Source organism: Scyliorhinus torazame, chromosome 1, assembly GCF_047496885.1.
Source record: "Scyliorhinus torazame isolate Kashiwa2021f chromosome 1, sScyTor2.1, whole genome shotgun sequence".
Taxonomy (NCBI): domain Eukaryota; kingdom Metazoa; phylum Chordata; class Chondrichthyes; order Carcharhiniformes; family Scyliorhinidae; genus Scyliorhinus; species Scyliorhinus torazame.
In genome coordinates, this window is record NC_092707.1 from 189,063,245 (window position 1) to 189,084,505 (window position 21,261).

Genomic DNA, 21,261 nt, shown 5'->3' on the forward strand with positions numbered 1-21,261 from the left:
CAATATGCCGCTTTCCAACGCCAGACATCACTGTGGCCTCTTTGAGTAAGTATTTAGTGCTAATTTGAGGACATTTTTGTGCTTGAAACTGACAGCCATTTATTTTAAGTCAGTTAATGCTTCCATTAAAATGCCAAGGAGCAGAAAAATGCACCCAACTTGTTTTCACTGCCTGCATTGTAATAAAGGCAGGAACTTAATTAAAATAATGGTTTACCACTTTGCAGCACAAATTGGCACAACAGTAGATGGAGGGAGTTAAGTGTCTGACATTATCAACAGCATTAATTTCGAGCCAATATTTAAGGTGCTCTGCTAAATCAGTCACCTACCAATGGTTTAGAAGGATGCCATTCACGTGATTCTTCAAAGTCAAGTACCTGGGGTGAGAGTGCTTCTTAATATTATACTGGCTGATGGCTGTCATTTTCTCTTCATCTCATAGAGAAATAGATTGGTTGGATTTGTCCAAAGGCAAATTATTTCAGGATTTCTTTTCTATTTGCAGAGTTACCATGGATCCAAAATATAAAACTGCACTAATTATCCACTTCAGAAAGGTAAAACGGATGGTTAAGTTGAGAAGTGGGTGGCACGGTGGCACAGTGGTTAGCTGCCTCACAGCACCTGAGACCCGGGTTCAATTCTGACTTCGGGTGACTGTTTGTCTGTGTGGAGCTTGCACTTTCTCCCTGGGTCTGCATGGGTTTCCTCCGGGTGCTCCAGTTTCCTCCCACATTCCAAAATGTGTAGGTTAGGTGGGCTGATCATGCTAAATCGCCCCTAGGTGGGGGTTACAGGCATAGGGTGGTGGATTGGGTTGGGTCCTGGGGCGGGTGTGCTTTCAGTGGGTCAGTACAGACTAGATGGGTGGAATGGCCTCCGTCTGCACTGTAGGGCATCTATGGTTCTATGAAAGGTTTGCATTCATTTTGGGGAGTGCTTTCTTAATATTCTCAGGGTCTCAGGCACATTGTAGGCACGAAACAAAGTGGTAAACTTACTCCACATCTAACTGGGCCATATTTTGCAATTAGCAAGGGGGGCCTGTTTATGGCTAGGTGCCGAAATGCAACTGATTCATCCTCCTGAAGTAAACCTCCTCACCCCAACAAGTATAAAAATCAGTTATGAAAAATAAAAGCAAAGCAGAACTGCTTTGGCCTTTAATTTGAAATAACAATGAAAGTGGTTCTCTTTTCTGCAATGATTCATTCATAAACCATCCTGTGAAAATTATTACTTCATTAATTGAACATTAATATTGTTCCAAATATTGTGTAACATGTTCATATTTTTGCATATCGTGAGTCATCTTTGGGATGTTCCAGCTTCTGTCTGTGAAGCAACTCAACACAGTCACATATTGACTGGCAGTGTAGTTCCAAGCAATTTCTATTCCCTTACAACATGGTTAGTCATGAGCAATATTTCCAACAAATGCATATGTGGGAAAGGCCTACAACTGGTTAAAAAGTCAGCACGGCCTCAGCAGTGATCATGGAACATTTTGAGAGCAAGTTGTTCAGTAATTTGCAGACAGGCACTGAATTTGTAACCTCTCTGCGCTGTTGCAAAATATACAAAAGCTTTAAGCTCTCCCTCATAACAAGAGGGAACCATACCTGACCTTGAGTCTAATTTTGCTGAACAATGGAAAAATAAACCAAAGGTGGTATTTCATTGACCAATGAACTGAAATGAATTAAATTGTTTACTGAGGCAATTCGATTTTTTCATTTGAAGAAATTAAGGCTACAATGAATTGTGTAATTAAACTCCTATGGCAGAATTTTATGTTCACCCCAAGGCGACTTCTGAGGTAGAGGGGTGTCGTGGCCAGTGCTTGGCATGCAGATAATCCCAATAATGAGGAGCCATATGGAGCTGGGTGACAAAATAACTCGGATTTCGCAATGGCCAACTTCCAAATGTTGACGAGGAATATGGAAGATGGGGGAAAACATGCAGTGGCAGGAATTATCATGACAGGGGGCCCTCTGTTGGGGGCACAGATTATCCAAAGGGCCCTCCCCCCCTCCCATCCACTACCCCCACTCCAACACGCGCCCAAGCCGCAACGTGTCCTGGGTAACCCTTGCTGATGATGAAATGCCAATGGCGGTGGAAGGAAACCCTCAAGTGGCTATTAGTTTTCCACTTGCAGGCCTCAATTGACCAAAGGGAAGGGGCGTTGCTCAGCACTTCCCCACTGATGGTAAAATTTTGGCAGTGGTGGGTAGGTGATAAGCATTGCACCCAACTTTGCATCCTCATGGCCGATCAGCCCTCTCCTGGGGATGGGGAGTGCAAATTTCCACTAATGGTCATTGCTAAGGTGAAATAACTCACTGGAGTTGGGAATAATATAATGGAGCAGAGCAACGTTTAGAGATGTTTAACACTACAGATCCTAATCTACTTTGTTTACAAAACTGATATAAAATATTACTTTTATTGAACCTCCATTTCGAAAGTTAGTTATTTTTTCCATTTGATTCAGTCTTAGCTACATGGACCCATTGTTTAGAACATCTCCTAATAAATAAAATAGTTAATTGTCACTATTTGGAGCACCAGCTAATGCACCCAGAACTCCAGAAATGAAGTGAGAGTGACTGGCCTTGACATCAAGGTTACACTTGATTGAGTGTGGCATGTCGGAGCCCTAGCAAAACTGGAGTCAATGGGAATTAGGAGGAAAACCCCCCACTGGTTGCAGTCATACCTGACACAAAAGAAGATGGCTGAAGCTGTTGGAGATCAATGATCTCAGTCCCAGGCTATCACTGGAGGAGTTCCTCAGGGTAGTGTCCTGGGCACAACCATCTTCAGCTGCTTCATCAGTGACCTTCCATCCAACATAAGGTCAGAAGTGGAAATGGACTCTGATGATCGCACAATGTTCAGCACCATTCGTTACTCTTCAGGTAGTGAAGCAGTGCATGTCCAAATGCAGCAAGACCTGGACAATGTTCAGGCTTGGGCTGACAAGTGGCAAGTAACATTTGTGCCACACAAGTGCCAGGCAATGACAGTCTCCAACAAGAGAGAATCTAACCATTGTCACTTGACACTCAAATCACCATCGTTGAATCCTCAAAATCCTGGGGGTTACCATTGATCAGAAATCCAACTGGGTTAGCCATAAACCTATTGTGGCTACAAGGGCAGATCTGAGGCTAGGAATCCTGTGACTCACATCTTGACTCTTCAAAGCCTGTTCATTATCTACAATGTGTAAATTAAGAATATGATGGAATATTCTACACTTGTTTGGATGAGTGTAGTCCCAACAACACTCAGGAAGCTTGACATCATCCAAGACAAAACAGCCCCCATCCACAAATATCCATCCCCTCCACCACTGATGCACATCAGCAGCAGAGTATGCCATCTACAATCATAGATTTTACAGTGCAGAAGGAGGCCATTCAGCCCATCGAGTCTGCACCGGCCCTTACAAAGAGCACCTTACTGAGGCCCACGTATCTACCCTGTCCCCAAAACCCAGTAACCCCCACTTAACGTTTTGTGGACACAAAGGACACAAATTTATCATGGACAATCCACCTAACCCGCACATCCTTGGACTGTGGGAGGAAACCGAAGAACTCGGAGGAAACCCACGCAGACATAGGGAGAACATGCAGACTCTGCACAGACAGTAACCCAGCCGGGAATCGAACCTGGGACCCTTGTTAGCAACTGTGCTAACCACTATGCCTCCGTGCTGCCCATCGATGGATCTGAGCAGAAAAGGTCTAACTGGATGGAACTTATAAGATCAAGACGAGGTTAGTGGCTCGGGGATTTGAAGAACCCTTCGGAGATAAAAAGGTCAGAGTGGACTCACCCACAGTGGGAAAGGTCATTTTGAACTTTCTTTGGCCCTTCTCACGACATTTTTTCCAGAATGTAAGTCAAGAAACATAAAATCTGCATTTGTGTTGGGGGTCACCTCCAGGGGGCAGTATTTCTACAACCTCCTAAAATGGTGCCAGATGTAGAAGGAAAACGTTACAAGGTGCACTACAGGAACTCACCAAGGCTCCTTACAAGCATCTTCCAAACCCACAAACACTATCATCTAGAAGGACAAGGGCAGCAGAAAGGACAAGGAACATCACCGCCTGCAAGTTTGCCTCCAAGGCACTCACATCCTGACTTGGAAACATATCATCGTCCCATCATTGTCAATAGGTCAAAATCCTGGAAGCCTCTTCCTAACTTCACTAGTGGTGTACCTGTAGCACTTGATATGCAGCGGTTCAAGAAGGCAGCTCACCACCACCTTCTCAAGGGCAATTAGGGATGGGCAATATCCCTTGAATGAATAAAAATAAATACAAATGAACTCCAAATCTGAACTTAGAAGCTAGTCTGTCCATATTTATGATGATAAAAAGCAAGCTTACAGTTCCAGGTTGGACCCTTCCACATTCGGATTAAGGGTCTACACTGAAAATTCTCCCATCATCTTTCTAAGATGTTGACAGATCTCTTGGGTTTTTCTTTTTTGTTCAGAATACAAGAATTGTCTCAGTATTCTGGGTGATACTGCTTGTTTTATTCGTTACAGATGTATTCTGTTGAATATGAAATGCATTATGAGTGGATTCTAACTTGACATAACAGATGGTTATAATACACTCAGGAGTGTCAGATGACATTGTAAACCAAGGGAGTGAAACTTGTGGATCATGTAAACACCAATCGAACCTCAGGCGTATTGTAACCTTCAGCCACACTCTCAATCATTTCTAAGATATAGATTCAAGTATTCAGAAAAAAAAAGAAGCTTTTGTGTTTTGCAGATTTGTAATTTTGCCTCAGTATTCTCCACATTGGCTTCAATCGTTCCAGCACAGTTTTACATCAACGGTAAACAGATGGCTATATGATCAGATTATGACTAGGGTTATACTAATTGTTATGAACATGATGAAAAGATTTTACTTAACAAAACGTAATTTTCCCTGAATTGAATACTAATTATTTGCAAAGACCATTGAGAATTATTAGCGGTAGAATCCTCGGGCAGGGAATTTGTTTCTTACAGTGAAGGTGGTCACAGCAAGGACCTTTCATACAGCATACTGTACATGACAGTAACTCTGGCTCAGCAAATGTTGATCAGCTTTCCATATTAACTTCTGCATTCCTGGGATAGAATCCAGCCAATAATAGTAACCTAGAATTTACTGGAGCAGCCCACAGGTTGTATCATTTTCCTGCACCCTTCAGCTCGGAAGAAAGTGGCCTGGTATTTTGCTGAAAGTGAGGAAGCATTTAGACGAGCTCTTGAAACGACATAGCATGCAAAGCTATGGACCAAGTACTAGAAAATGGAATTAGAATAGATAGGTGCTTCATGGCCAACACATTCTTACTGTGTGATAAAACTCTTTGGGAGGTTTTTTGTGCTCCCGACAGCATGTTTCTCAGCAGCAGGAGATGTCCTGTCATTGGCCGGTGGTGTGATACTCTGGTCCCGCTGCCGCCAATGGCATATCCCACTGAAATCACCCCCCGCCACCAGGAAATCCATAGCAGGGGTTCGGAAGATCCCCCTGGCAAGAATGGCCGGAAAATCCTCCCGAGCCCCACCTGACTCTAAGGCTGACAGGGAATCTTGGACCTAAGTGGGAAATGAAACCAATAGCACATTTCCTTAGTCAATCAGATTTAAATCTGAGAAAACAAGGGAACAATAGATCATGAGGGTGAAGGAGAGTGAGTGAATTGGAATCAAATCAGGTACAGAAGGATAAATAATAATAATAACCTTTTATTGTCACAAGTATGAAGTTACTGTGAAAAACCCCTCGTCGCCACATTTCGGCGCCTGTGCAGGTAAGCTGGTACGGGAATTGAACCCGTGCTGCTGGACGTGTTCTGCATCACAAACCAGCTGTCTAGCCCACTGAGCTAAACCAGCTCATAAAGACTGGATTGAGAGAAAGAGAAAGAAAGGAAAAGAACAAACATATAATTTGAAGTTGAATCCAAATTTAATGCGCACATGCAGAAGGTTCTTAATATCGGTGACGTTGAGGCTGAGATTATGCTTGTGTGGGACAAATGGTGGTTTGATCTGAACATTTTTAAAATCTGAACTTAAGGGTTGATTTATACTTTAATAACGGAGTGTGTTGCGAATACACCGTCACTGGATCGTTATGTGAAAGACAAATGTAAAGCTTTGTTGTTGATACTCTACAAATTACTTTTGGCCTATCACAGAACATTGAGTTCCAGCTACAAGAGCTCTTATGTTCTTGACACAAACATGGCAGTTTGGCTTAAATACCAACATGGCTTGTGGTGCTTTTCTGGGCATGATCGTGTGCGGATTGGCAGCCGTACAACATCTCTCTTCATGCTGTAGAGGATCTTAAAGGTTTTGAACTGAAATGAGTCCAGGAGAAAGAAGCTGGTTTTCTCTGTAGCCTGCCAAACAATTTTCTGCAAGTCTGATGATGTTGACTGGGGCAAATAGAGTCTTTGTCAGTTAGCAGGCATCAGAAAGCTCTCTTCCCCTACAGCTAACATGAACCAATATGTGTTTGTTACACCTGTTCTGCAGAAAAGGTAGACCTGTCAAGTTTCATTTCATAAACAATACTGATACATTGATGGGTATTCGTTGCCTAGATATACTCTCAACGCGGGCACAGGAAAAACACTGTCATGGATTTTACATTGGAATGGCAGCAAAACTGTCAGCATTTGTTATCATTACTATGCTACTGCAGCTTCTGTAGTCCACGCATGGACAGTGTAACATGGAAATCCAGACATTACCATCAGTGATTCTACACTTCTCCAAAGCGTGGACTGTTTGTGGACTCGCAGACTACAAACAATGGGGAGTCTTCGAATTGATGAGAATTTTCATTCTTGTATGGCTAGTTACACTGTAAAATAATCCTTGTAAAAATTAAACCCTGTTCCATGAAGTCTAATTGTATTTTTAATGGAACATTAACTTAATTACTGCTGCCAAACATCCTCACTGACTCTGAAAAGTTAATTTTATAATTGCAGCGTGTCAAATTTCTCCATTATAATAAAAATAATTCACTTTAAAAACATATATATTTAAGTTTTTTGAACTTTAAAAAGAAACTTTTGATCTTTAGTGCAATCATAAGCATTTATTTGGCTGTTGCAAAATGTTAATTAAAGGAGGACAATATTAGGGGTGGATTTTCTATCTCCACCCCCCCTGGCCCCATGGCATGTTTCTGATGGCAGAGGTGGTTCACCATCAGTTGGTGATGTCATGTTTCGTTCCAACCAATGTCCACGGGACTTTGCGTGATTCGCATCCTCCACCACCAGGGAATCGATCGTGGGCGGTCACCACTGACAGGACCAGGAGATCCCACCGGCAGGATTGGCTGGAAAATTCCCTCCAAAGTGTTCTTTATTTCCTGGTTTTCCGTGCAAGAATGCTTAAATTTTATTGGCAGCTAACCTGCCGACTTGTAAGCATGTTGCTTACCCCCGTGCCGAACTAGGTACACCCAGCTCATGGTGGTCCCAGTTCGCACTGTGGGCTCCGCCCACGCATGCTGCTCCCCGCCCCCTCATCTCCGCACCCCTGGCCCCGTTGTGCCCGGCACCATGGGGGCATCTCTGGCCCTGGTGCCCTTCCCTGCTGCCACAGGTATGTCGGTTGGCGCTGCCCATGCCAGTGGTTCTCACCATGGACCTCAACCGGCACCCCCATAGGTTCTACTGTGTGCATTGCCCTTGGTGGGTCGCCTGATGCCCCAGCAGCAGGTGGCGGCCATTTGGGTGTTAGGGAGTGTGGTGGAGGGTGGGGTGCAGGGATGGGTTGTATGTGTGCACCCATACATCCGGTGAACCAGGGCCAAGGTGAGTGATCAGTGCAGTGTGCAGCATGATAGTTGCCTTGCAGACCATTGTAATGGCGGTCCATGCCTGGGCACTGCCCCAGTCCCATAGGGGGGGTCACCCCTGCCACATGGCCCAATCCCCCCCTCCGACCCTAACAGGGCGTGCCTCACCCCAGCCAGTGTCCAACCCGGCAGCTGGCAGCCCACATTTGTGCCTCTCTGTGTCCTACCTCCTTTCTCTCCCTTATCAGCGATGATGCCGGTTTCATGATTTGTAAAAGCACAAGCAAACCACATCATCAGGAATTCGGCCTCTCGGAGGCGGAGAATCGCAGAGGCCACAGAGAATACCGGGTCGGGCCCACTCATACAAACAGCGTTTACTATATTTGCATTCCGGAATGAATTGACGGCTCCGTTGAGGCGATGGTGAATTGTGATTTGGCGTCATATCGGCGCCCGCCACGATTTCAGTGTCAAAAACGATTCTCCATCCAATCACGTTTCATGATTTTGGAGTCGGCCGATGGAGAATCCCGCCCATAGTCTCCTAATAATAAGCCTCTTAAAAAAAAATTCATTCTTGGATCACTTCTGATCTGAAGCCATTCATAGCTTTTGAAACCCAGCCAAGCATTTATAATGGTGCCAGTTCTTGAACAAAAACTACATTACCAGAAATTGACAGAACAGAATGGTGACACATTTCTATTTCAAAGCAGAGTGACAGTCAATCAGTAGTGGGAAGCAGCACTGAGATTATTTTTTTCGACTTTCAAAAGCAGTTTTTTTTAAAAAAACAGTCCGAGTTGTCAGTGGATTTAAGAACAAAGAATAAAGAAAAGTACAGCACAGGACCAGGCCCTACGGCCCTCCAAGCCTGTGCCGGTCATGATGCCCCAACTAAAAGCAAATCCTTCTGCCCTTACTTGATCCGTATCCCTCTATTTCCTCCCTATTCATGTATCCATCAAGATGCCTCTTAAATGTTGCTAATGTGCCTGCTTCCACCACATCCTGTGGCAGCACGTTCCAGGCACCCACCACTCTCTGTGTGAAAAACGTACCCTGCACATCTCCTTCAAACTTTCCCCCTCTCTCTGTGAACCTGTGCCCTCTTGTAATTAACACTTCCACCCTTGGAAAAAGGCTCTGACTATCCACCCTGTCTATGCCTCTCATAATTTTGGAGACCACTATCAGATCTCCCCTCAGCCTCCGTCTTTCCAGTGAAATTAATACTAGTTTATTCAACCTCTCCTCATAGCCAACACCCTTAAGACCAGGCAACATCCTGATGAACCTTCCTTCCACTCTCTCCAAAGCTTCCATTTCCTTCTGATAATGTGGTGACCAGAACTGCACTCAATTTTCCAAATGTGGCTAAACTAAGGTTTTATACAGCTGCAACATGATTTCCCAACTCCTGTACTCAATGCCCCAGCTGATGAAGGCATGCATGCCACGTGCCTTCTTAATCACCTTAGCCACCTGTGTTGCCACTTTTAGGGAACTGTGGACCTGCACGCCCAGATCCATCTATATGTTCATGTTCTTAAGGATTCTGCTATTTACAGTATAATTCACACCTTGATTTGATCCTCTAAAATGCACCACTTCGCATTTGTCCAGATTAAACGCCATCTGCCAGTTCTGTGCCCAAGTCTCCAATCTATCTATATCCTATTGTATCCTCTGACAATCCTCGGCACTATGAACAACTCCGCCAATCTTCATATCATCCATTTAAATCACAGCACAAATCATGACTGCAGAAGCTGACAGGACTTTTTTTTTCTTCATTTTACGACAAAAGCCCAGGACCTGATGGGCTTCATCCTAGGGTCTTAAAAGAAGTGTCTAGTGAAATAAGTGATGCATTGGTTTTAATTTTCAAAACTCTCCAGTGTCATGATCAGTACCATTAGGTTGAAGGATAGCAAATGTAACTCACCTTTTCAAAATGGGCAGGGAGACAGAAAATACAGTCCAGTTAGCTTAACATCTGCTGTCAAGAAAATGTTAGAAGCTATTATTAAAAATGTTGTTGCAGGGCGCTTGGATAAGTCCACTGTAATAAAATTGAATCAATATGGTTTTCTGAAAGGGAAATCATGTTTAACCAACTTATTGCAGTGTTTTGAGAAAGTAACATGTGACAAAGGAGATTTCCAGAAGGCATTGATGAAGTGCAACAAACGCTATTGCATAAAAGAAAGATCATGGTATAGGGCATAACATATTGGCATGCTTAGAAGATTTGCTGGCTGACAGACAGAAGAGAGTAGTCATAAATGGGTCTTTTTCAGGTTGGAAGATATAACGAATGGTATGGCAGAGGGACCTGTGGAGGGACATCAACTGTTTACAGTTTATACAAATGGCTTGGATGAAGGGGTAGAAGGGATAGTAGCCAAATTTGCTGATAACACAAAGATAGTTCGGAGAATATGAAGATTACGTAAGAGAGGTGACAAAAATATGTAGATAGGATTAGTAAGTGGGCAAAGATCTCGCAAAAGGAGTATAGAACATAGGTCATAGAATCCACAGTGCAGAAGGAGGCCCATCGAGTCTGCACCGGCCCTTGGAAAGAGCACCCCACCCAAGCCCACAATTCCAACCCACCCCCCCCAACCCAGTAACCCCACCCAACCCTTTTGGACACTAAGGGCAATTTATCACGGCCAATCCACCTAACCTGCACATCTTTGGGCTGTGGGAGGAAACCGGTGGACCCGGAGGAAACCCACGCACACACGGGGAGGATGTGCAGACTCCGCACAGACAGTGACCCAAGCCGGGAATCGAACATGGGACCATGGAGCTGTGAAGGAACTGTGCCAACCACTGTGCTACCTTGCTGCCTCTAACATAGAACAGTACACCACAGTACAGGCCCTTTGGCCCACGATATTGTGCCGCCCACTTATCCAAATCTAAGATCAACCTATGTATAATGTGGGAAAATGTGAAATTGTCCATTTTGGCAGGAAGAATAATAAAAGAAGCATATTATCTGAATTGTGAGAAATTGCATAACTCTGAGGTGCAGCGAGGTTTGGGTGACCTCGTACATGAATCATAAAAGTTGAGTATAGGCACAGCAAAGAATTAAAGCTAGTATTGTGAGGGGAATTGATTACAAAAGTATGGAAGTTATTCTTCAGTTGTGCAGAGTACGAATGAAACCACATTTCAAGTCCCGTGTACTGTATTGGCCACCCTATTTAAGGAAGGGTTTCAATGCATTGAAAGGAATTCAGTGAAGGCTTACGAGACTCATACCTGGAATGGGTGGGTTGGCTTTTGAGGTCAGGCTCGTAGCTACTGAAGCTTAAAGGAATAAAAGGTGATGTGAACAGATAGGGTACCAAGGAGTCTTGACAGTATGGATGTGGGAAGACCTAGAACTAGGAGTCACTGTTTAAAAACAAGGGGTCTCTCATTTAAAACGGTGATGAGGAATTTCTTTCTCTCAGAGATTTGTGAATCTTTGGAACTGTCTTCCTGAAAAGGTGGTGAAAGCAGAGATGTTGAATATTCTGAAGGCAAAGGTGTAAAGTTTTTTGATAAGCAAGGGGGTGATAGGTTATCGGTTGGGGGGGGGGGGGGGGCATGGTTGGTGTGAATGCAGATTTGAGGTTATTATCAGATCTGCCATAGCCTTGTTAAATGGTGGAGCAGGTTCAAGGGGCTGAATGGCTTACTCCTCTCCCTTGTTCATATTCTAGCACTTTGGACAATTGAAAACGTATTGTAATACATGTAATAATTGCACATTTTTTCCCTATTTGTTCTTGGGTTATGGGCATCAGAGGCAAGGCCAGCATTTGTTGCCCATCCCTAATTGCCCTTCGAACTGAACTGCATTTTAAGATCAACCTCATTGCTCTGGATCTGGAGTCACATGTAGGCCAGACCAGGCAAGGATGGCAGATTTCCTTCCCTTAAGTACATTAGTGAACCAGATGGCCTTTTGCGACCATCGCTTTATGGTTAGCGTTAGACTTTTAATTCCAGATCTTTATTGAATTCAAATTTCACCATCTGCCAGAGTATTATCCTGGGTCTCGGGATTACTACTCCAGCGACAATGCTACTATGCCACTGCCTCCCCTGGTCAATGGACTTTGCAGGACACAACCTGATGATGAATCACTTAAAAAGAAACATATGTACATTACAATATACCATCAATACTTATGTTTGAAGGGGTTAAAGTATTTTGGATTTACCTTTCAAAACAGTCCCGACTTTGCAGAATGGTTCCCAAGTAGTCAGAAACCATCCAAGAATGTGCACTTTTTTAGCGTTTCTAAAATCCATACCAGCATACAAAAAGAATGTGCTGGAGGAAATACAATTTAGCAATGGTCCTCTTTGTGGTGGTCCTGGCCTCGGAAGATTTATGTGTGTGTTTTGCACCGAAGCCTTCTCAACCCACCAAAAGGTCACACAAAGGTGGTGTGGGGTCTGGGAGCATCAGGAAAATTATTTTTCAAATTAACGACTCAATTCACACCTCCACTTTGAGACTAAAATCTGGCCCAATAAAGAGCAACCATTGACTTACGGCATACTTTCTTCAAACCAACTCAAATTGAACTTACCGATACTTCTGCTCCTCATTCCCCAGAAAGAAATGGTCAAAGACAGCAAATGCTTCATTTCCATTCCAGTCCTTCAGTTGAATGCGTAGAACATGAGGCGACTGGCTGGTAAGCTGGTGAACAAATTCATTTCCGAGCCAATATTCTCCTGAGGGGTCGCCAAAACCCTGATGGGGCAAAAATTATAAATAATTATGAAGGAGTCTCACACAAGAACAGAAGATCCTGACCCAGATGGAACAAGACTGTGAATAACATGGAGTGTCATTCTCCGACCCCCCACCGGGTCGGAGAATGGCCGTTGGCCGCCATGAATCCCGCCCCCGCCCCCGCCGAAGTCTCCGGTACCGGAGATTGGGCGGGGGCGGGAATCGGGCCGCGCCGGTTGGCGGGACCTCCCGCTCAATTCTCCGCCCCGGATGGGCCGAAGTCCCGCCCAGAAATTGCCTGTCCCGCCGGCGTAAATCAAACCTGGTATTTACCGGCGGGACCAGGTGGCGTGGGCGGGCTCCGGGGTCCTAGTGCCCCCACGGTGGTCTGGCCCACGATCGGGGCCCACCGATCCGCGGGCGGGCCTGTGCCGTGGGGGCACTCTTTCCCTTCCGCCTCCGCCACGGCTTCCACCATGCGGAGGCAGAAGAGACTCTCCACACTGCGCATGCGCGGGAAACTTTCAGCGGCCGCTGACGCTCCCGCGCATGCACCGCATTTCCGTGCCAGCTGGCGGGGCAACAAATGCCATTTCCGCCAGCTGGCGGGGCAGAAATCCCTCCTGCGTCGGCCTAGCCCCAACATTGAGGGGCATTCCGCACCTTTGGGCCGGCGCGATGCCCGTCTGATTGGCGCCGTTTTTGGCGCCAGTCGGCGGACATCGCGCCGTTGGGGGAGAATTTCGCCCATGGTTTTCAAAGGTATGTGCATGTTAAGTTGCAATGACAATGTTATCTGAGGATACAAATTCTTGTGGCTGCACCAAACAACTGAGCTCTGTTGATATTTAGCAGAGAGCAAAATTACATGCTAAATTTACCCATTTATTCTGTGCTATTTCATTTAAAAAGGGATGCCGTTGTGATGTGCATTTCTGCTACCACTCTCACACATGTGGTGGTATGGTGGTTAACACTAATGCCTCACAGCGCCAGAGACCCGGGTTCAATTCTGGCCTTGGGTGATTATCTGTGTGGAGTTTGCACATTCTTCCTGTGTCTGCGTGTGTTTCCGCAGGGTGCTGTGGTTTCCTCCCGCAGTCCAAAGATGTGCAGGTTAGGTAGATTGGCCGTGATAAATTGCCCCTTAGTGTCCAAAGATGTGCAGGTTTGGCGGGGTTATGGGGATAAGGCGGGGGAGTGGACATAATTAGAGTGCTCTTTCAGAGGGTTATTGCAGACGTAATGGGTCAAATTGCCTCCTTCTGCACTGTTGGGATCCGATGGATTCTATTCTATGGATGTGCTATGGGAGAAAGGAACTGGAGAGTTTAAGTACAATTTTCGGGGAAAATAACATGCTAAAATGACTTGAAGGGTTTCAATACACTTTGCATCACAGGTTTGGAACAGGCAACAGAAAGATGAGGTCAGCATACTTTTCAGAAAAGACGACAATAAAAACAAAACTATTTATCAAACAGAAAGATGTTGAAAGTAACTTTTTCTATCTTTGTGTCATCAGAAATAGGGCAAAGTAGGGAGCAATAGTCCAACACGCAGAGCATAATAATTTATGTCAGGTAACTCCTGCCAATTATTTATGGGCTGATTAACCAAAAGATCAAATCAATCTTAGTTGCAAGCAAGGAGCTTTATTTGCCGTTGCTGACGACAATGCCTTATCTAAAAAGTTAAAGTCTTCCTCCATTTTTGTTTATGCTGAATTAGATTGATCAGTTTGTTTCCAGTCGTTTCAAATTATATAGTGAATTGTGCTGCTAAGCCACAAGTCCACAAGAAGCCAAACAAAGATTACTCAAACACTTCTTATTTAGGACCCCTGCAGATGTTGGAAAGGAAAGACTTTTATCGCATCAATTTAGGTGATTCAGGACTTTGTCCGAGGTAGCGGGAGAGCATGTTGTTAATTGCGCAAAACCAATTTTCCTTACTTTGCAATTTCAGCAGGTTGGAAACTTGAATTTAGGAGGAAAGAAAATGCTTCTCAATGTTAGTGAGAAAAAATGACACGGATGCACAAAATGAATCAAATCACAAAGATCCCATTTAAAGGGGCATAAAGCCTTGTAAAGTGATCATCTTTCCCTCAAAATATATGACACAATGACATTTGCTTAGCAATAAAGTAATATATTGCTATCTGAGAATGTGGCTCGACTATTGTTAAAAATATTGGGCCCTGATCAAACGGCCTCGTCGTGCCCGACTTGATGAAGCAGCAAAGTCATTAAATCTCGTGAGAGGCCGCTCGCGAGATGTGCAATGTTGGAGACGCCTCGCGAGATTGATGTTGCGATCTGGATCTTCCCCTCACTGGGAGGCATCCGGATTAACATTGTGAGCAGTTAGGCTCACTTAATTATGTCTGCACTGGATTCTACCAAGGCACGGGATCGAATGCCCGTGCCTGGGAGAACTCACTGTCTAGTTCTGGTCCACACAAATGTGGACCAGGCATAAAGACATCGGGGGGGGGGGCACTGCCAGCCTGGCACACTGGCACCAGGGTGCCAGGCTGGCAGTGGCAAGGTACCTGGGTGTCAGGTTGCTCGTGCTGGGGATCGGGCTTGGGGGCTCCCTGCCCTTATGAGGTGGTCTGAGAGGTGGTTTGAGGACCCCCTAACAAGTAAGTTGGGACATTGGAGAGGTCCAAAGGCAAAATTATGGGGGGGGGGGGGGTTGCCCAGTGATCGAGCTTGGCAGTGCAGAAAAGAACTCAGCATAAGTGCGGCCTCAGTGGGGCGTTCCTCGCCAAGGCCCCCCAAAAAATTATGGGGGGGGGTGGGTGCGGTTGCCCAGTGATCGAGCTTGGCAGTGCAGAAAAGAACTCAGCAGAAGTGCGGCCTCAGTGGGGCGTTCCTCGCCAAGGCCCCCAAAGAAAGCAGGCTCCAAGAAACACCCCGCTAAACACCCCCAGAATGCAACTCAAGGTTTTTTTCATTAAATCGCACTCATTGAGTTTTCAGAGTTTAAGCAATTACAATTCTATTCCCAAAATAAAACCAATAGCTTAGAAGTCAACTGTTTTCAATGTTTGGCTGTGCAAACATTCACACTGTGATAAACATCAAGAAATAGAATTCTCGATAATTGCTGCTATGCTTCAGATGGAAAGCTTCTTCTCACAACAATTAAGATGAAAATAAAATATATTTATCCTCACAATTGAAATCTTTGAAAAGTATTTGATCATAGAGTTCTTCTGTGCATCATTGTGAATACGTATACTTCTAATTTCACTTTCTCCCTCATTGACATTCATAGTAATTCTGACAGGACGGTGGGCGGGGTGGGTGAGTGGGGTCTTAATTATTCATCAAGTTTCCTTTTAAATAAATTTGAAGCACTCCAAGTGGTTCCCTTTGCTTTTGATCAGAATTACCAGACTTTTTAAAACTTCATTTGTATTTCCCAACCTCCTATCCCATGTCCTCTCCAAAATCATTATCCCATGTGCCCCATGTCCTTCACTCTTGACCTCATTCCCACTTAACAGGTGACCAGTCAGATACCCTCCTTGGCTTCCACGCCTGTGGACATTCGAAATGGGTCCTACTTCTCAGATCATCCTTCTCAAAATTGATATCACTCACTTCTTCAAAGAAAACACCCATTGGTGCAGTGGTTAGTGTTGCTGCCTCACGGCACCGAGGTCCCAGGTTCAATACCCGGCTCTGGGTCACTGTCCGTGTGGAGTTTGCACATTCTCCCCGTGTTTGCATGAGTTTCACCTCACACAACCCAAAGATGGATTGGCCATGCCCCTTAATTGGAAAAAATTAATTGGGTAGTCTAAATTTTAAATAAAACAGCCATGACTCTTCGGTCCTTGCAAACGATCCTATCTTCAACGTCACTTTGCTTTTGAAAATCATTCAATAAGTTGTTTCTCCCAAATATGTGTCCATTCGTTTCTGAGGCTCCATATATGATTCATTCTAATAGGTTCTTCTGCCCATGTCAGACCACTGAAACAGGTCTAATTATTACCTCAAATTAAATGTGTGACTCTGACTGTGGGACAATGTTATTTTTCCTCACCCATCGTGCTGTTTTTGCATCCTTTGGATTGTCTTCCACAACACCTTCCTCTAATGCAACTCGTCTGTGATGCTGAGTTCAGTATGCCCCTCACCTGATTTTACTCTCCATTGCCTCTGAGTTGTCAGCATGCTTTGCTGATATCCAGTCCTGGATTTTCTGCAATTCCCTTCAATTCTATTCGTTTTGGTAGTTTCAAGCTCAACTAGACTGTTTGCAACCTTGACATCCTATTTGGAAGGTTCAAGCTGAGTTGTCAATTCATATCCTCTCCAGCTTAGAAATGTCTACTTCCAACCCTAGAACACTTCAGTATCTCAGATCAACTGTGGATTGAAACATTCATCCATACCTTTATCACCTCAGAGGTTGGAATGCTGCAGTGATTAACTCACTTCCTGACCCTACAACACCTGTCCACTATCTACAAGGCACAAGTCATGAGTGTGATGGAATACTCCACTTGCCTGGATGAATGCAGCTCCAACAACACTCATGAATCTTGACACCATCCAGAACAAAGCAGCTCATTTGATTTGCTCATTTGACACCATCCACCACCTTAAACATTCAGCCCCTCCATCACTGATACACTGTGGCAGCAGTGTGTACCATCTGCAAGATGCACTGCAGCAACTCACCAAGGATCCTTCAAAAGCAGCTTCCAAACCTGCGACCTCCACCATCTAGAAGGTCAAGAGCAGCAGATGCATGGAATCATCACCGTTTTCAAATTTCCCTACAAACCACATACAACCTTGACTTGAAACGATATTGCCGTTCCTGTGAAAAGTTTGGAACTCCTTTCCGAGCAGCACTGTGGAGTGTACACCACATGAACTCTGGAGAATCGTGCCTGAAGTGGGCTAAACTGGTGAGAAACTCCCCAAGGTTCAAAAAGTGACTAAGTGTCATTAAATAGTGGTGGGAAATCACCGGCAGAGCTAGCAGGAAACTCCATGAAAAAAACGCCACAAATGAACTTTGAAATGTTTTGAGAGAATTGTGCCCCCAATTTCTTAGCAAATAAAGGCCCCTGTCAGGAAAGTAGCATTCCTTTGTTTCAGCTTTTAAAAAATTATAGTTTATTTCAAACACACAGCAACATTCACAAACACTTGCAAAAGGTTACAGTTTGAAAAAATGTTTTCTCCTTTTTCACCCCATCCCCAAAATACCCACACTCGCTTACCTTTCTCCTAATACTCTCAACTTCTCTTCTACTCTCTCCTATTTCTCTCTCCTACCCCTAAATCCCTCCCCCTCCCCTTACCCTTTGGCAATGGAAATTTCTTTGAATATGAAAGAGCTTCTATATCACAAAGAATCGTTCTTCCGACCACTTGAATGCATACTTAATTTTCGATAACATTGTGAATTCGACTAGATCTCCCAGCCATGTCATGTTCTTTAGTTTTAGCTGGAAACCACAGCAGTTGATGACAGGAAGCTAAATAGGGAACATTTCTCTCAGCTTTGCTAGAAGAAAAGCCATACAATAATGGTGAAGAAAGCCATTGCCAGAAATCTAAAGGATAGCTACTAAAGGAAACTAGAGAAATGAAGAAGAGTTTCTAGAGAGCCTGCAATTAAAACAACAAAGAGGAACTGGGAGCAGATCGGGGTACTGTTCATTTCAAGTCAGAGAACTGTAAAAGTGCTGGCTAGTGAGAAGTTAGAAAGATATCTGAAGTATCATAGAATTTACAGTGCAGAAGGAGGCCATTCGGCCCATCGAGTCTGCACCAGCTCTTTGGAAAGAGCACCCTACCCAAGCCCACACCACCACCCTATCCCCATAACCCAGTAATCCCACCCGACACTAAGGGCAATTTTGGACACTAAGGGCAATTTAGCATGGCCAATCCACCTAACCTGCACATCTTTGGACTGTGGGAGGAAACCGGGGCACCCAAGGAAACTCACGCACACACGGGGGAATGACGCACACACGGGGAGAAGTAGTTCCAAGGTGTGTGAAATCTCACTACCGTTTGTGAGATGTTCATTTAAATAATTGTAGAGCAATCAATGGCTGGATATCGACATTTGTGTGTGTAAGACCAGTCAAGATACAGAAATCCTAAAAGCTGTTGGTGCAAAACCTGGAGTAGATTCGCTGGTAGAAGTGGAGCAGAAATTCTGTTCAAAAAGAGTTCTTTGGAAAGCTTGGAGTGGACTTGGGAATGCAAACTACTAATGGAAAGCATGACATTGAGAGAAGGTTCTAAAGCATGTTTTGGGAGTGGAATTTGAAAACTTTCATCTGACAATCATCTGGGAGGATTCTGGGGAGAACTCCACAGACACTAACTTGAGTCCAGAGTGCAGTGTGTTTGACCACAACCAATTTGTGTGTTTTGAAAAAGGACTTTATGTGCTAATGAGGCCAAATATACCTCATCATCCATGTTAATCTAAACATCTGTGTTAAGCTAAGGGGAAAGTAAAGGAGTATCATATCATAATCCATTTTTTCCATGTTTAATAATTTTTTTTTTTTTTTTTTAAACTAATTAGTGGTCATGTAACTCTGTTCCTCCACATTTGATTAAAAAAAATAAAATTTCAATTTCTTTGCGCCAGGGTTCTGTTGTGGGATCTTTCCATCCAGTTATAACAACAACTGGGATCATAAAATCCCCGGAGCCATCTGTCACTAAGTTCCACTTGTCCATCACCGATGTGCTTGTTGTCCACTGTGGTTTTGAATCCTCCAATGCCTCAAAAATGTAAAGCTTCACGTCCCCTTATCTCTGTCACCTTCTCCAGCCCTCCAGTCCTCTCGTGCACTCTGAAATCCTGTTGCTGCTCCATTAGCTGTAGTGCCTTCAGTTCTCCATGCCTTGCTTTAAATGCTTTTCCCCAATCCTCTCCACCCCTGACTCCTGTTCAGCAAAGTGCCTTGGGCTGATATTTGATGGTTAAAGGTGCTATTGACGTGCAGGTTACTGATTCTGAATTGCAATACATTTCTTCTGAGACAATGGCCTGAATTGTCTGTCTGTCGGGCGAACATAATGGGCGGCACCGGAAGCAGACGTGCAAGCTGCTCCTGTTCACAATCATGCTGGCTGATTAACTACCCATAAGGACCAGTAAGGTGGCGGGCGGGAGGCTTAAATGGAGCTCCCTAAAGGCTGGAAGTTTGCACTCAGGAGCCTCAGGACGCTGCTTTGAAAGTTGTGTCCCGTCATTTTAGTTATAGTGCTGTCCATAAGTGCCAACGTCCATCCATAGTGAGCAGGGACATTCAAACAAATCTCACGTTGGGAGATGCATCTGGGGGCTCCCCTCAGATTGCTCTTGACAAAAGCAGCAGTTCCTCCACCCCTCTGCCAGCGACTGTGGCATCTGAGGAGAAAGCGACGACTGAGGGGTGCCCAGCCATAATGCTGGAATCTCCCATACAGACAGGGCCCTCACAGACACCAGTGACCGGAAGGGTGGTCACACAGGTCATTGATGTGTTGGGTACTCTAGATCTGTGGAGACTGCGTTTACCGTGGCAGTAACATAGACAGGCTACCATCACTTGTAATAGTACAACACTATTTTATTAAGCTAGAAACTGTTGAACATACTTTCACTGTGGGTTAACACGATGTTAGATTAAACTAAAGACCGATGCCTGTCATCACCAGTCTATGCACTCAGCACATGGTGAAGATCTGTGCTGTAAGCTCTGTCCTTCTGAGAGGCTGCATCCCGAATGAGCGGGAAAACTGATGCCCTCTGTCTTTATAGTGAGTGTGCTCTAACTGATGATTGGCTGCGGTGTTGTGTGTGTTGACTGGTCTTGCTGTGTGTCCATCAGTGTGTGTGTGTCTGCACCATGACATACTGGTGTATATTATGACGTCCCCCCTTTTATAAAAAAAATGTATGTTTGTGGCAATAAATAATGTGTGGTGATAATGTTCCTAACTACGTGTGGGGTGCGAAGACATATTTACAGGACTATGTACATGAGAACTAAGCTATTTACATGGGAAGGTGCCTGGTGCAGAGAAGCAGTATGCAACAAGACGCCACACAAGTGCCACACAAAAGGTTGCTGCATAAGATAAAGATGCATGGCATTAAAGGGAAAGTAGTAGCATGGATAGAGGATTGGTTAATTAATAGAAAGCAAAGAGTGGGGATTAATGGGTGTTTCTCTGGTTGGCAATCAGTAGCTAGTGGTGTCCCTCAGGGATCAGTGTTGGGCCCACAACTGTTCACAATTTACATAGATGATTTGGAGTTGGGGACCAAGGGCAATGTGTCCAAGTTCGCAGACGACACTAAGATAAGTGGTAAAGCAAAAAGTGCAGAGGATACTGGAAGTCTGCAGAGGGATTTGGATAGGCTAAGTGAATGGGCTAGGGTCTGGGAGATGGAATACAATGTTGACAAATGTGAGGTTATCCAGTTATGGAGTTTAAGACTAGGGAGGTTATGCTGCAATTGTATAAGGTGTTAGTGAGGCCACACCTGGAGTATTGTGTTTAGTTTTGGTCTCCTTACTTGAGAAAGGACGTACTGGCACTGGAGGGTGTGCAGAGGAGATTCACTAGGTTAATC

The 21,261-nt window shown here is 44.6% G+C and overlaps 1 protein-coding gene across 1 annotated transcript in view; it reads right to left on the reverse strand.

Moving 5' to 3' along the window:
* angpt2b (angiopoietin 2b) overlaps positions 1–21,261 on the reverse strand; it is a 374,156-nt gene that overhangs the window by 88,582 nt on the left and 264,313 nt on the right. Inside the window, exon 8 of the mRNA XM_072501637.1 lies at positions 12,482–12,648. Coding sequence (XP_072357738.1) covers positions 12,482–12,648 — 167 coding nt within the window. The remainder of the gene's footprint in view (positions 1–12,481; positions 12,649–21,261) is intronic.